Raw genomic sequence first — 18164 nt, forward strand, 5'->3', positions numbered from 1 at the left:
AAACAGCAGTAGTTATTGATGCCATGTATGCCATGCGCCATTGGTCGTTCCTGAAAGGTGAAGCATTTGGAACAATCGCTGAACGATACCAACGTCTGCTGTTGAATGATGTGCCTGCTGGCACAGAGATCATTCACTTCTGTTTTGACCGGTACTGTGGACCTAGTCTTAAGACAGCTGAGCAAGAACACAGATATGCTTGACCAAAACCTACCAAAGAATATGAAGTCAGTATGCATTACACAGCTCCAGATCCTCAGGAGTTTTTTGCTGTGTCAGCTAACAAGGCAAACCTATTGAGTTTCCTCTGTGACGAATGGTGTGAAAATGAGAAACTTAAGTCGGCCCTTGGTCCAACACATCTTTACCTGGGTGGGGGGTTTAAAGAAGAGACAAGGAGTGTGGTGATCAAGGAGGGGTCTATTGAAGATGTCCCTGCACTAGAATCCACACAACAGGAGGCTGATACAAGAATAATACTCCACACCCTGTACAGTGTCCAGAATGACAAAGTTGACAGAGTTGTCAGAATCAGAATCAGAAGACTTTATTGCCATGACATGTGAACATGTTAGGAATTTCATTTGGTACAGCGGAGCACAGTTTACAACAGACAGAAACAACACTCCCCAACACCACAGCAGCCATGGGCGGCGCTGTCATCCATGCCAATGACACAGACATCATCATCATGTGCCTTTACTATGCAGCAACCCATCTCCGATGCCTTCCAGAGCTGTGGGTGAGAACAGAGCAAAATTCATACCTTCCTATCCATCAAATGGTATCAGCACTGGGTCTCGCACAGTGTCGTGCCCTGCCCTTTATCCATAGTTTAAGTAGCAGAGATACTGTACCACCAGCTATCCCTTCTTCACTGGGAAGAAGGCATGGTTCAAGGCCATCATGCGTCTGGATCTCTGCACTTGAGGAGTTTGGTGAAAACTCTTATGATTCCCTCTCAGATGAAATGTGCACATATCGCCAAGCCGGATATTCCTTCTTTCACAGAGTATGGATGTTCTCTCAGTGCTAGCAATGCAGTCCCCCTTGCATCTACCGAGCCAGCCTGGCCTGTGTCAATGAACAAGGCAATATCATGCAGCTGTATCAAAGGCTGCCAGAAAAACTGTTCCCGTGCAAAGAAGGCAATTCCATTCTACTTAGGATGCCGTTGCCAGGGACTGGAGACACGATGCAGCAGGATCAGTGCAACACATGACAACAGTGACAGTGAATAGCATTGTACCATAGTATCATCGGCTTTAGAAGCAGGCAAGACAGAACCATAGAGGTCAAAATGAACCTTTTGTAGGCAACCTCAACTCCGCTTTTACTCTATTTGTCACTAAGTAGTCTATCTTTTGTTATCTTACTTGAATGCATACCACTATGTTAATTTGTATAGCCCTAAAGTTGAAGTTTTTGGCAAGTCTTGGAGTGTGCATGTGTCTGTTTATATTGTATTTAGTTTATTAAAATGATACATAAGGTACATTGTGGTCTTTTTCTCCGATTTTTCTCTGCAATCATCCCCACAACTATAGATCTATAAATCAATAAATCTGATGGAAAATGTAATACCATACATTATTTATGACTGCAGCCATATTGACAACATATAAATTAAAGCGCAAACTGACCAAATGTGTTCATATTGCTTAAAAAGCAGACTTTTTGCCATAACAGTAAGCTGTCACTGTAAAAGTCATAGTAAAAGTCATTTTCGCGTGGCGTCCATCTTGGAAATATGCAAATTAAAGGTCCAGACACACCCAATCATAAAGATAAGTATTCCATTGAGTTTCTCATGCTCTGAAACCATGAAATAGACACCAAGTTTTTATTTCTAGCCCATCTGGTTCAAAAGTTATTTTCTGATAGGCGCCAATATTGAGGCGGCCATATTGGATTTCCAGCAGCAAGGTGACTGGGTTGTCCATTTAGGTTGTGATCCTACTGGGTCATAGATATTATTTCTGGTGGCCAACCTTTTATGGCAGGGCAAATGCAGCATACCCCCCTTTGCCCCCTGGGTATACGTTTTTACTGTACTGGATGTCGGCCATCTTGAATTTCGGAGTCAAAACGAGGTCTGACAATTAAAATTGTGTCAGATTTGGAATCCTCATGGTTGACTTGTATGGAAAAGTGCCTTCATACATGATTCTAGGTCATCCAGATCAAAAGTTAATTTTTAGAGATGGCGCCGGGCGCCATTTTGAATTTGGCTGTCTAGAAAAAAATGCCGGGATTTTTGGGAGGGACCTGGGGGCTAAATCTTTTCTAAAGGGTCCATAGAGGTCAAATCAATCGTCAAAACATACTTGCCAAAGGATGGTCACAGAACCTCACTTTCGGACCCTACTATAACTAAAGTGGAGTAAAATATAGTACAATATTTGCCTCTGAGATGTAGTGGAGTAGAAGTAAAAGTATAGACAATAAATTGGAAATACTCCGGTAAAGTAAAAGTACCTCAAAATTGTACTTAAGTACAGTACTTGCGTAAATGTACTTCGTTACTTTACACAACTGACACACACACACACACACACACACACACACACACACACACACACACACACACACACACACACACACACACACACACAAACACACGAAAACACACACATACACACACACACACACACACACACACACACACACACACACACACACACACACACACACACACACACACACACACACACGCCAAAACAAGAGGGAGAGCTTTTTATTGCTATGAAACCACCTGAGGCACGGCTGTGTCCAGGTGTTTCCACACCACTGCAGCTGTTGGCAGGAATAGGTTCCATCCATCAGCGGGGAGGTGATATACAGGCAGGCAGGCAGGCAGCGGCGGCCAGCCCACGGGTCAGTGGTCACACGTTTGATGACATGTCCCCGAGACCAGGTCAGCACTGTTGTGTGAGACCTCACATTTCAAGGGGCCTACACACCTCCAAAATACATTAGTCCTTAGGGGTTCTCAACCTGTGGGCCGGGTCAACAGAGCACAATTTCACTGTGGACAAACCTGATGTCAGATCTGAAAGACCTGCTGACTCTGTGATGCAGTGGATGTGTTGTGTAATGTTTAATTAATAGAATGGTGGAAGGAGGGCGGGGTGGGAAGGGATGGGGGGATGAAGGGTGGGAAAAGGGAGAAGGGTGGGGGACTGTAACAGAGAGAGGTCCTCTGTTACTGATGTTTTGCACAGTTGTATTTTGCACAATGATTTTAAGTATTTATTGAATTATAATCATGAAGGGCAAGTGCAATGTGTAATGGGTATGAGTGTGATAAGAGAGCAATATGTATTTAGGGTGAGGTTTTATTGTTGAGTTTAATTGAATGTTTAACAGTACCTGGTGTGGTTCAGTAGATTGGGCTGGACCATAGTCAGGAGGTCAGAGGGGGGTTGTCATGTGCTTTAGCTATTGATGATATTTATGTTGTGTGGAAAAAGGAAAAAGAATCATGATTGTTGCAGTTCTTAAGAGTTTTGTAATATATGTGTATGTGGGTTAACTGTATAGGTATTCATGTATTTATTATGTTTAGATTTATAACACACCCCTTGGAATGGAGCAGTCCAGGCTCATTAGCTGCAGCTGGTATAAAAGGCTGCCAGTTGTCAGAGAGAGCAGAGGGGTGGAAAGCTAGACACCACCATGTCAATGTGGAGACAATGATTGAAAGTTATCTATGTTGGTTGTGGTGAATAAATACACCGGTCTGGTTGAACTCTATTCCATGCCTCTGTGCTAATTCCAACCGCAAAGCTGGTCAACCTAACAGGGACACTGAGTTCAATGATGTTGGTTTTGTACTTCAAATGCATATTTGATTTTATATGAAAATCAATAAAAATGTAATAACAAAACAAACTAGAAAAAGTGCTCCTCGGAGCACAACTCTCCGCCAGAAGACTTGTGTTGGTTCGAAGGTCGCGAAGGTCGCTATCCCTCTTGTATATGTAAGTGTCCTATCCATCCTGTCTGGGTAAGTGTCCTCTTCCGTTCATTCTGTGTAAGTGTCCTATCCCTCCTGTCCTATCCGTCCTGTCTATGTAAGTGTCATATCCCTCCTGTCTATATAAGTGTCCTATCTGTCCTATCTGTCCAATAAGACAGATAGGAACAATTGGACCGCGACTACTTGACTACTTCCGGTTCGAAGGTCTGGGAGTGAGCTAGTGGCCGGATTTTCGGTATTGGAATCTGGCTTATCACAGTGACACATGTATTTATAGGTCGCTATCCCTCTTGTATATGTAAGTGTCCTATCCAACCTGTCTGGGTAAGTGTCCTCTTCCGTTCTGTCTGTGTGAGTGTCCTATCCCTCCTGTCTGTATAAGTGTCCTATGTCATATCCCTCCTGTCTATATAAATGTCCTATCTGTCCTATCTGCCAATTATGTATCAGCCATGCAGCCATTTCATGGTTCCCGTCTTACCTCACTCTGACAGTGGCGGAGACACTGTCAGAGTGATGCCATGTATATATAGGCCCGGTGGCGTCACTAGCCAATCAGATCACAGTATTTCACGTGTCACGTGAGGCTTGACCAATCGGTGTGTCATGTTTAGAAAGTGAAAACGCAGTGATAACAATACTCTCCTGGCGGAGAGTAATAATAATATTAACTAGAAAAAGTGCTCCTCGGAGCACAACTCTCCGCCAGAAGACTTGTGTTGGTTCGAAGGTCGCGAAGGTCGCTATCCCTCTTGTATATGTAAGTGTCCTATCCATCCTGTCTGGGTAAGTGTCCTCTTCCGTTCATTCTGTGTAAGTGTCCTATCCCTCCTGTCCTATCCGTCCTGTCTATGTAAGTGTCATATCCCTCCTGTCTATATAAGTGTCCTATCTGTCCTATCTGTCCAATAAGACAGATAGGAACAATTGGACCGCGACTACTTGACTACTTCCGGTTCGAAGGTCTGGGAGTGAGCTAGTGGCCGGATTTTCGGTATTGGAATCTGGCTTATCACAGTGACACATGTAGGTCGCTATCCCTCTTGTATATGTAAGTGTCCTATCCAACCTGTCTGGGTAAGTGTCCTCTTCCGTTCTGTCTGTGTGAGTGTCCTATCCCTCCTGTCTGTATAAGTGTCCTATGTCATATCCCTCCTGTCTATATAAATGTCCTATCTGTCCTATCTGCCAATTATGTATCAGCCATTTCATGGTTCCCGTCTTACCTCACTCTGACAGTGGCGGAGACACTGTCAGAGTGATGCCATGTATATATAGGCCCGGTGGCGTCACTAGCCAATCAGATCACAGTATTTCACGTGTCACGTGAGGCTTGACCAATCGGTGTGTCATGTTTAGAAAGTGAAAACGCAGTGATAACAATACTCTCCTGGCGGAGAGTAACTAGAAAAAGTGCTCCTCGGAGCACAACTCTCCGCCAGAAGACTTGTGTTGGTTCGAAGGTCGCGAAGATCGCTATCCCTCTTGTATATGTAAGTGTCCTATCCATCCTGTCTGGGTAAGTGTCCTCTTCCGTTCATTCTGTGTAAGTGTCCTATCCCTCCTGTCCTATCCGTCCTGTCTATGTAAGTGTCATATCCCTCCTGTCTATATAAGTGTCCTATCTGTCCTATCTGTCCAATAAGACAGATAGGAACAATTGGACCGCGACTACTTGACTACTTCCGGTTCGAAGGTCTGGGAGTGAGCTAGTGGCCGGATTTTCGGTATTGGAATCTGGCTTATCACAGTGACACATGTATTTATAGGTCGCTATCCCTCTTGTATATGTAAGTGTCCTATCCAACCTGTCTGGGTAAGTGGTGTCCTCTTCCGTTCTGTCTGTGTGAGTGTCCTATCCCTCCTGTCTGTATAAGTGTCCTATGTCATATCCCTCCTGTCTATATAAATGTCCTATCTGTCCTATCTGCCAATTATGTATCAGCCATGCAGCCATTTCATGGTTCCCGTCTTACCTCACTCTGACAGTGGCGAAGACACTGTCAGAGTGATGCCATGTATATATAGGCCCGGTGGCGTCACTAGCCAATCAGATCACAGTATTTCACGTGTCACGTGAGGCTTGACCAATCGGTGTGTCATGTTTAGAAAGTGAAAACGCAGTGATAACAATACTCTCCTGGGGGAGAGTAAAAAGGAATACCAATAAATAAGATCTTTGATCCAAGCCGGAACACAATCGATTGATTGATCATTAAAATAAACATGCTCTGAAAATGCACGTGCCCCGCCCACCCACCCGACCACTTAACAGGGCAGCCAAAAGGCTGCCTTGTTAACCACTGCATTTAGTCCATCAAGTCCATCAAGTCCATCAAGACAACCGTTGTTTTCATCAACTCCAGCTTTAAACACATGACGCCTACCGGAGAGATGGTGTAGAGGGGAAAAGGGAGTGGGCCAAGGCTACACCCCTGGAGCATAGGGCTTTAAGTGGTTAACTACAAGAGACAAGTGGGACTCCTGAGACCGAAGAAGCCAGCTGCTTCTCTCTAACTCCAGTCATTCTCACTCATTCTTTCCCTCCCTCTTGTTTCTCTCTCCCTCTCTGTCTCTATCTGTTTTATGGCTTCATCTGTCCACGAGCAAACACATCAGTATAATAATAAACTTTATTTGTATAGCACCTTTCATACAGGGTTGCAGTTCAAAGTGCTTCACAGGCATGACGGAATTCAAATACTTCACAATTCAGAGAGATAAATCAGATATAAAAGGTTAACGCATCAAGCACCAGGCAAAAACATAGAATATGTATAGAATCATGGCATAAGCACACGCACGCGTGCACACACACGCACGCACGCACGCGCGCGCGCGCGCGCACACACACACACACACACACACACACACACACACACACACACACACACACACACACACACACACACACACACAATAAAATTGTGCACAATAAAATGTGCACAAGAAATATAAGAGGCATTCCAGGGCTGACTGGTAAAGCACACAGCCTGGGGGCATGAGTATAATTTTAATGCAAAGTGTGGATTTCTGCTAATGATTAGAACTAGCTCTATTTCCCTCCTGTTATTCTTGATTCACACTTGTGGTGAGATAATTACTGTATGTATGAGAGATTTCAAAATCCACAAAGGTGGGAATGATGTGATAATTTATGTGTTACTTGTTTACCGTATATATTTTTTTATTGAGTGAGTAAACCAGGCAGTATGGGAGAATTGTGAGCATTTGTATGCGATCAATGTGGAGCATTTTAAGAATTCACCATAAAAGAGTGAGCCTGGTTATTTCAACAACAAAGGCATACTAATAATGATTGCACTTGATGACATGAATGAAAAAAATGTCCACTTCAATCACTTTGAAGAACAGGGCGAATGCAGTGAAATGAAGGCAAATCAAACAATCACTGACAGAGCAGTGCTGAAAGTAGGCTACACTGAGGAGTACTTGTAGAATAAAAAAGGTCTATTTAACAGTTTCAGGAAAACATAATTACCTGAGATGTATCTTTCAATAATAAACATAATAAAGTGCCACCATTGTGTCATAAGAAGTGGCAGCAATTATTTATGGCAGCAATTATTTTGTATGATACAAATGGTGAATATCAATATCATTTGGAGCGAACAAGTTAAAATGTCTGTTAACGCCCTGTTGTTGTTTTTTGTATGTTTGTTATTATAGGCTTAACGGAGTAAGGAAAGCTTAAGAGAAGACAACAGCCAAGAAAAAAATCCTAAGCGTTAGATTAACCCTGATGTCTCTACTTTGCAGGTGTTAACATTAATGTTTATCGGCAGTGAAATTGATGGGGGCGAAGGCACACAGCTGTGGAGTCTGTGGTACAGCTGCCACTAACAGACGGTGGGTGTTGTGAATGAAGTAATCCTCTGTTGTGGTCTGAAGAGCTATCTATTAAGGGTGGTGTTACGGTTGAGTTAATTCTCTGTTAAGCAGCAGTAGGCCCTAAGAACAAGATTTGATATTATATATTAAGCACATATACAGAGAATATATGAATTTGCAGAGGTCACATGCACATGGCCGACACATATGACACATGAATGATAGAGCTAAGCTAGTCAAGGCAGGACAGGAATACAGTCCTACAGTCATGATAAAGAGAAAGATGTATACACACATTATCTATGCAATGTTCTCTAAGTAGATGAGCTGTACTTAAACAGTGGCCTCCTGTATGTTTAGCCTCCTGTATGTTTGGGCCTATAGTAACTTTGATAGATAGAGCTCATGGTGTCACAAACATACTGCATCTTATGCACTAGAATTAATCAGTATAGTCCATTACAGATAATTGGTGTTATACACTATACAGTATTTAAGGCTTGAACTGTTAGGCTTGACCTTTGTCTGTGTGACCAGTACATGTACTGATTCACTCTCATCTGCGTACGGATATACTTGTGACTCCATGGTCACTGCTTTATTTCATACATACTGTGCAACATTATGTTACATCATGATGTTTTACTGTGTACCTATTCAACTATGTTCCTTTCTACAGTATATGACTCATATCACCTAATCACGTAATGTGACCAGTACCATTATATTCTCTGTGGGTTTAATAAACTTAAAAACTGGTTTCATCTTCTTCTGCAAGCACTTGCATACAGCGGAATATTTCAACTGTATCATAACGCAGCACTCTTAATAAAGTAATACTATTAGGACCACCTCAAGGGTCTACAAAATTCACAACATTCCGGGTGCAGGTCTAACCTCCGACATTATTACAACAAAATGAAAAGGGACAACCCACCACAAGAACACTGCTTTAATTGTCTCCGCCAGGCCGAAAGGCATGGCGAGAGAGTATGTTTTGCACCCTGTCCGTCCGTCATTCCGTGTGTGAGTGAGTGCGTGTGTCATTCTGTCTGTGTACAGCTAATCTCCGGCACCGTTGGCTTGATCAGAGGATCAACCTGGATCCAGAACCTGGATGCCAGAGCAGAACCTCTGCCCCAAATGTTTCACATGGGCCTGTTATAGTGCCACCAGGAGGCCAATTTGTGCAAAACAATTTGTTTTACAGTACTCCTACAGATTTTGTCTAAAAATCCCGCAAATCGGTACATAGTATCTCTATAGTCAGAAAACGCAACAGGTCTTTCAGATATTTCATATTCCATACTGATTGGCAGTTTGCAGGAGCGCTCTGTTTTGAACAAAATACCTCCAATCATGAACACAACATGCTTTAAAAAAAATCAGCCTCATGGTGGCGCTATAAAAGGCTGATTCGTGTTTTTACCTATAACTGCACCAATCTGTGTAAAACGTTGTATGCGCACTCCCTAGAGGCCAAGGAAAAACCTTTGCCCTGCATTTTTCACATCTGTCTTTTATAGCGCCACAAGGAGGCCGACTTATGTAAAACATTTTTTTTAATATTAATCCTTGAGATTTGATCCAAATTTCACGCAAATCGGTACACATGATCTCTATGGTCATGTGATCTAGACTGGCTAAGATTGACATCTAAAGTTTGTAGGAGTGGCCCTTTTGAACAAAATGCCGCAAATAATGAATGCAGCGTCCGATTGCGGTGAAACTTTGCACGCACATTCGCACTACGTTGAGGAACAAATGCCACTCTTTTAACATTGCCCTATTATAGCGCCACCAGGAGGCCGAATTTTGCAAAACTTTTTTTTTGATATTACTCCTACATCACGCAAATCGGTACACATTATCTCAACAGTCAAGTGATCAAGACGGTTCCCTCCGATTTTTCATATTCCATCCTGATTGGCGAATTCCAAATTGCTGGCCCACAATAACCTACGTGACCTGACGGAGACCTGTGCTACGAGGAGCACTTTTTCTAGTTAGATATGGATCATTAGTTATCAGCCAAACTTGCCATTGTCAGCAGAGTATTGCTGACACACCCACATCAGGAATGCTACGTCCACAGTGACAGTTTAGGCTTACAGGCACTTGTTGTGAGGAACTACTTAGGAATTCATTGGAATTCTGAGAAAACACTGGGTGTTTTGCACTGCGTAGTCATCTGTTCAGTGTGTCATTTTACCACCCACAAACTACAGGCCTCTCAGTTAGGGCATGTCAGTATAGGTGAAGATTTTGAATGTCATTTTCTTTCATTTATTAATTATATATTATATATTTGTTTCCAAAAATAGCAGACCTAAAAGCTCATTGCGATGAATTGCACTATTTTATTAATACTATATTACGATTACTATGTTCACTATGAATACAGGTGTTTCTTGAGATTTTGACTTGCCTATTGGTGTGCCTTGGGGACAAAATAAGTTTTAAAATCTCTGATTAGGACAAAAACATTTACAATTTTGCTGCATACCAAAACGGTATAATCACATGTAATTTCATTGAAAGTACAGATAAAGAGGTTGATCCAGGTAATAGAGGTCATGGTAGTCCTTGATATTCATTGGAACAACCCTCTTGAATCCAATGAATCATTCTGTTTCATCTTCACCCTATCTGACAGTGATAAACAGCTTTAGAGACTTGCTAAAGACTCTGGAGCCTGAAGAAAGAAGAACCCAGTGGGGCATAATGCTCAACACAGGTGGGGCATATCCCCCCCATGCACACACACACATACACTTGCACACACACAGTGTAATATGATCTTCCTTATAGCAACTGACTGTGTCACGATGAGCTTGATGAGACTCTCATACCTTCTTAGTGCTGTCAGGACATGACCCGCGCACGCACATTGGTGTTGGTGTTGGCTGCAGTGTACACTGTTTGGCTCGAGCCAGTCACCACCAACGAGCCGTGATGGGCGGGGTCTGGCTTCCAGAACACAGAAATGTTCTGTGGCAGTATGAAATGCAATTTGTCTGTCAAACGTTATTTTTTTTCCTGATTCAGGGAGCCCTTCCGAACCGAACTGTTCTGGTGGAGAGTATGCGTCTACCGTAAGTATATACAGTATAGGCTAAATTGGCATAACTCCAACCCAAACCTAAAAATCTATTTTTACCACGAAACAACCATTTGTCTTGCAATGACCAGTAACATTGTCCTCAAAATCTCTATTTCTCAAATTCTACTATACTTGTGGGGATAGGTGTGCCTCACATGTTTTGTAGTCCACACACACACACACACACACACACACACACACACACACACACACACACACACACACACACACACACACACTCTCTCTCTCTCTCTCTGTGTTCTCTGTCTCTCTCTCTCTGTGTGTCTCGCACACGCACACGCACACGCACACGCACACGCACACGCACACGCACACGCACGCACACACACACACACACACACACACACACACACACACACACATTGTTAATATTCCCTTCTCACCATGTGTTGAAGTCCTCAAGTACAGCCAGAGCAAAATGTTCAAACACAGACTGGAGATGCCAGTTCTGTTGACAAACTCTCAGCTCACATGGGCAGCTCTGAAGCCAAATTCCCACAGCATCTGTGATACGGAGAGAGCTGCAGTCCCAGTCCTCTTTAGCTCAGTTTCACCCCCAGCCCAATCAAAGCCTTTACAACCCACTTAAAAACTGCTATAGGCTGTTTTAGCTCTTAACAGTGTTCAAGTACAAAGATGTAACATACATTACCACATAACGTTGCATGTGTGTGTCATTTCATATTGTACTCGAGTACAGGCGTGCACACATGCATGTGCGTGGAAGTGTGTGTTATGACTTGATTTATACTTAGTTGCGCCCTGGTGTCATGCACTGAATATAACAGGACTGGACTGCAATGATTCGTTGTGACCTTGCAGGTCTGCTAGTTTCGTGCGTGACACCCGCGCGCAACTAAGTACAACTCGGGCTTAAGTCTGACCTTTGAGTACGACCTCCAATTCATCTCGCAGGATGTCAAATGTACTGTATCTTGAGCTGGTCTGTGGGATGATGTTCTTCTTCAGCCATCCTCCACAAGCATACTGGTAGAAGTTGTCACATGGGTCCACATTGGCATCCATGTTTTCAATCAAACGAGATGCTGCATGGAGGGAAAGAAAATAAGCTCTGAAAACTGTAGGAGTTATATTATTTATTTATTTTTGGAACTTTCTACTTCTGGTTCCAATATACAGTATAATAATAACTGTGGGCTCTTGGACCTAATACAATGACATGAATTCCCCCATTGCTCCTTAAGCCTATTATGGCCGTTACACAGAGCACCGAATTAACACCAATTAATAACAATAGTTATGGCAGATCTCAGGCTAGAGCCTAGTTAGAGAGAGGAGTGGGGTCCAGATAGGCAATACACTCTCTAATAAGAGGAAGGAGTTGCCCAGAACTGAGAAAAAAAGGAAAAATAAAAAAACGAGCATCTAAAACAATGTTTGAAAAAAATGAATAATTTTTTTTTATATATAAACAATTACTCAAATGGTTTCACGTGCTTGCTTCACCCACTTCTGGTGGTCTGAGGCAAAAACTGAGCATTATATATTTGTTCGCAGACCCCCATTTGGGGGGGGGTAGGCGAAGTTTCGGAGCATTTTGGGTACTTTTCAAAACCGGAAGTGATGAATAATATACTTTTGGGTCTGATGCATTTGTTGGCAGACCCCCACTAAGGGGGGGTGCGCAAAGTTTCGGAGCATTTGGGCACTTTTTAAAACCGGAACTGAAGATATCCAATTCCGGGTTGCACCATTGAGCTCCATACCCCTCAGAGAGTGTTTGGGTGTAAAAAAGAAATCACATACTAAAAAACAAGAATTAATTGTATAACATATTATCTAATGTGAGAGTTTGCGACACGCTGTGGGCTTGTAGATCACAGTCCCTTGTGAAGTTCTAGATGAGTTGTCAGGCAGAATTCCCAGAGCTTACAGTAAAAGCAAAATGTATTTTACCTTTTGTAACTACGTATCTCTGTGACAGTAGTATTTTCATGCTCGTATACCTGAAGAATATGTACAGGGCAAGGTTCGAAAATTACATGAGACATGAGACTGCACTATAGCCAAGAAGAGACAGACATGGACCACCTGTAATCATGTCATGGTCCATGGACCACTAGTTGAGAAACAGTCCACTCAACGACCTGGTGACCTAAGATGACGCGTCAATGTAGTTGACAGCAGTTACAGGGCAGTTACAAGAACTTCCACAGAAAAGGGAGGAGAAGGGGAAGTGTATCGGATTGCCTAATAGTTATCATTATTAGGAAATGTGCCCATGTAATAGGGTGTGTCTGCTCACTCATACATAAGTTACAAATCAGTATATCAGTTTAATATGAGTGTAATATAGAAGGCTGGCTAAAGTAAGAGAAATACTCAAAAACACTCTGCTCACTAGCATAATATTTCAGTCATTATTTAAGAACATGTGTCCGTGGACAATTGGTTGAGAAACAGTCTTATAAAGGGTTATGCGTATTTTAGTTCTTATAACTATAATCATGCAGTGTTATAAGCTGATTATAATGCATTATAGACATGGGATGCATAGCAAGTGTTACCAAAATGATTCATCTTAGCCCATATCCCCACCCAACACAACAGTGGTCCCCTGGTTGATTCTTAGTCAGGGTGGTGGTCCCTGGTTCACAATGAGTTGAAAACCCCTGGACTAGAGTGTTTGTAGTAGGGCTCCTCCTGTCCCTACGCCTCTTTAATAAACAGAAAATAAATGTTCAGGTGGGTTGCCAATTTCATCCAGTCAGGATAGACAGCTTAAATTATATAATGTTCCAGTTCCAATTTTGTCAGCTCATTTCTTTATTTCATTTGTTTATCCTGTTTCCTAGGAGTTCCCTCTTCTGATTGTATAAAATTGGCATCCCGGCCTGAAAATGCATTGTCTGATAACTACTTAAGAGCTGGAGAGACGAGGAGACCTCCGTTACAGTACACTCTGTTATTACTTTCAAAATATAGAGCTATTTAACACATATTTATATCAAACGAAAAGAGACAGTCTACATTTCCCAAATGTATTTTATTTAGTCTGGTCAGAAGCAGGGATAAAACATAACCCCATAGGCGCTAAATATTAATGACCAGATCAAAAACATCCCCCCCAGCAAATGGAACCCTGCATGTATTCATACATTCAGACAAACAGACCAACACACATACACAAACATAACACACAGTGCTTACCTGACTGTGTGCAGTCAGCCGTGGTGCAGATTTCATCTGAAATAAAATACACAGCAAGCAATCACTCCCTAATATTGATAGGGTTCACATAATCATGTAATTATCAAGTAATAAAGTGACAAAAACTAAATTTTCCAACAGTAATTTGCAGGGTAATGAAAGCTCCATTTCTCCATCAATGATAATTTTAGATAAAAGTGACATAATGTCTATCAATTTCATTTCCACTGGTTTTAACCTTCTTTATACAGCCCTAGAAAGCCAAAGTGTGTGTATGTGTGTGTGTGTGTGTGTATATATATATATATATATATATATATATATATATATATATATATATATAGCTTATAGTACTGTTTGTTTTTGCTTGGTCCCAAAGGGATTTGATGGTATAACGTTCAACCTCAAAAGTCCTCGTGTGGATTTACTCTCACTTATTCCTCTACCAATCCATGGTTGCTTGTGGTCTTTGATTCCTTAAGGTAGTGTTACTCTTGAAAAAGGCACTCAAAACCAAACATTTGAGAAGTAAATAAAACAAATGAAATGATTCATCTAAAGCTCACGAAATAGATATAAATGTCCCTCGGGTTGACCGGTCGTGAAGACGGACAGTTCTCGAGAACTACAGAGATTTCACACATTTTATGTAAGATGTGTGTGTGGGGTGGGGTTTGAGTGTGATCTTTTGAATTCGAATGCACCCTATTTCATCTGCTTCATAATTTGAGTAAATAAATAGCAGCAGGGGGTGCACTTTCATGTGCCATTTCCCTTGGCACTCTGCCCACTTATGATGCATCACTGCTACATTATGTGCTTCTACGGTAAATGTCTGTTTTAAGAAAAAAGGAAGGAAAAAAATCCATTTACTCATTAAAGCATTCAATGACATTATTCATTTTACCACTTAGTAATGTCACAGAATGTGTATGGCTGAATTTGATATTTGATTTGATTGACAATTAAAGGAATAACAGTACGCCTGTGTTAATGTTCATCGTTAACAAGATTTGAATTGCTGAGATATTCACAATTTATCTATTTTAAGCGTTCCAGATAGATGTATTTTATGGCCATAAGACATTATCAGAGTCATACGGAAATTGAAGAGTAAGTGGCCCTCTTTAAAAGACCTTTGCACACTGCATTCATCTCTCTGGCTCAGTGATTGTACTTTTGCACCGTGGAGGCCCATCAAACCTCGCTACTAACAACGCACTAAAAACACACTCAATTAAAAAACAATGAGGTATGCATGTTTCTCTTGAGCATTATTGTACACAGATTTCAGGGCAGAGTCTAAAAGCTCTTTGAGGTTCTCTGCATATTAACCTACTGTACCTTGTACCTGACAAGTACAGCAGTAACTCCATGATGTTAATAATAATAATAATAATAATACATCAGACTTATATAGCGCTTTTCTTAGTACCCAAAGTCGCTTTACAAAACAAATTGAAATAAACAACTTTATTAGGAGCGAAAAAGTTAAAAGGATAAAAACATTAAGCTAAGACTAAAAAGCAGAAATGTTCAGATCACTTTAAGCATGTGTACTGATGGAGAGATATTATGACTGATCATTTGATCATTCATAACATAACTTGTTCGCTTATAGCAGACATGTTCAAAGTTCGGCCCAAGGTCTAATCGTGGCACGAGGGCAGATTTTAAATGGCCCGCGGCTTACTCCCTAAAATATATTATTTATGCCCCCCAGTAGTCATATGAAATTCATACTATGAAGTTTCGGAACGTTAATTAACCCGGGCAGGTTTCTCAGTAGAATTTGTAAGGATTCCTAACTGCTTCTTACTTGTGTTGTCTCATTCTCAAGATATGAAAGAACTTTACTTTATTTCATTTTATTAACATTTTTGTAGAGACCTTTTCACACCTAGTTATATTTTGCTACGTTGCCAACAAAATACTATTGATATTGCACTGTGGTTAATCAAATAAAATTGCTGTAAGGTGATGCATTTGTACGTGACTTTGTTATGGTCCAAAGCTACAGTATGACAGGAGATGCAGTCGGCCCTAGGGTACTTTCCTATTTTCAAATATTTCAAACCCCCTTTGAAAAACGTTTGGACGCCCGTAGCTTACAGTTAGAATTTCAGAACTCACCAGTCTTCTGCGTGGCAAAGAGGATGACAAGAGCTACAATGACGATGAAGAGCAGGGAGACGATGGTGATGAGACCAATCTCAAGGGATGTCCAGCTTGGCTTCTTAGCCGACTTCGGGGGGTTTGTCTCTGTCATGCTCAGCTCTCCTCCTTCAGCTGCTGGCTGTGTCAACTCACCTACAGGAGGAGAGGATAAGAGAGGGGAAGGTCAGCAAAGAAACAAGAGGGAATGAAGAGAATTGAAGATACAAGCCTGAGTTGAGTTCCAGAAATAGCCAATGTAACAGCTTGTAGATCTGCTATTTGTGGCGTGCTACTCCATTGTACGACAATAAATTACGATGAATGGGGCGGGTATAATGTTTAAATACGTTCGGAAGCTGTACAGAATGAAGTAATAAACGTCAAGTACTACAAAAAAGTAGTTGTCTGGAATAGAGTACTTAATTTAAGTGCAAATCGAAGAGAGAAAATGACTGAAAGGTGTACGTGATGAGAAAGACACAGCAGGACACTGAAGGAAAAGCAAAATCATAAGAAAATGAAAAATAAAGGAAAAGGGCAAAAATGCAAGCTTAGAAAAGAAAACAAAGTGGGAACATTTCTTACCCTTTACCTATGCTCCAGACACAAAACAACGACTTCTAAAGCAGATAAAGTAAAGGGTCCTTTTTTACTCTCGGTGTCTCTGAGGTACTGATTTCACCTCTAGAGTCTGGAGGCAAGTGAAAACTCATGTAACCAGCAAGCAAGCGTATCTTTGAAAGCAATTAATCCTTAATCCTTAACTGACGCAACACTCTCACACAAACACACACACACACGCACGCACGCACGCACGCACGCACGCAAGCACGCACGCACGCACGCACGCACGCACGCACGCACGCACGCACGCACGCACGCACGCACGCACGCACGCACACACCCCCACACACACACACACACACACACACACACACACACACACACACACACACACACACACACACACACACACACACACACACACACACACACACACACACACACACACACACACACACACACACACGTGTCTGCGCGTACACACTTTTACAAGCTGATGTCAGAAGGTACCTTTACAGGCCTTGTCTTTAAAATGCTAGCTGGGATGAGTGCACTCTGACCAAGAGGACAAAGTCTCACAGCTTCAAAGGGGTTTATATTTGTCACTCACTCATACAAGTAGCTACAGTGCAAGTAGCGAAATGTTGGTGTGACATGCTCCACAGACTATGCTCACAATATATAACAAAATATTAATATTGAGTATAAAATATAATACAACAGCTGCCCTTTTAATGAATCGAGAGACCACAAATTCTTAAGACACAAAACACACATACACAGCTGCACAGTTCCACTGTGCCTCAAATCATTCCCATTGTTCTTCATGACTAAACAACAATTAATTGTCCATTACACACCACTGCAAGAAAGACTGGTCACAGTTTTGTGTGACACCAGGCAGTCACACACCACTACATAACTGAAGTTTAGTAGAAACTCTGCTGTTTCCCTACGGGCTGCCTTCCCCTTTGAAAACAGCACCATGACTTTCACACTTATTTAACCACAGTTCTATACTGTTGCTACACTCAAGTGAGTGATGGCTCAAAATGGAATGTGCGATTGTGCGTATATCACAACTTTGATGCAATATTCTTTGGAATTTGAGTCAAACAGCATAGCAGTGTGTTTATCCGTGTGGGATGTGTAGTTTGTGTGTGCGTGGGTGTGTAAACTGTACGTGCAGAAAGAAAGTTTATTGTTGGGTGATTACTGATTATGTGTACCAGTTGTAATCCCGATTTGCATTATGTAGAATGCAATGGAACAGAAAGTTTGTTACAAATAATTAAAAGGAAGGTGGAATTGCAA

At 41.7% G+C, this 18164-nt stretch overlaps 1 protein-coding gene across 3 annotated transcripts in view; it reads right to left on the reverse strand.

Annotated features, from left to right (window-relative positions):
* Positions 1 to 18164, reverse strand: part of LOC311049839 (neprilysin-like) — a 101862-nt gene that overhangs the window by 37636 nt on the left and 46062 nt on the right. For all 3 annotated transcript variants that reach the window (XM_084063721.1, XM_084063720.1, XM_084063719.1), the window contains exons 2-4: positions 16263 to 16439; positions 14130 to 14165; positions 11843 to 12004 (exon numbers count right to left, since the gene is read on the reverse strand). In XM_084063721.1, coding sequence (XP_083919847.1) covers positions 11843 to 12004; positions 14130 to 14165; positions 16263 to 16439 — 375 coding nt within the window. The remainder of the gene's footprint in view (positions 1 to 11842; positions 12005 to 14129; positions 14166 to 16262; positions 16440 to 18164) is intronic.

The sequence above is a fragment of the Gymnoscopelus microlampas genome (genome assembly GCF_963454915.1).
Source record: "Gymnoscopelus microlampas genome assembly, chromosome: 8".
NCBI lineage: Eukaryota > Metazoa > Chordata > Actinopteri > Myctophiformes > Myctophidae > Gymnoscopelus > Gymnoscopelus microlampas.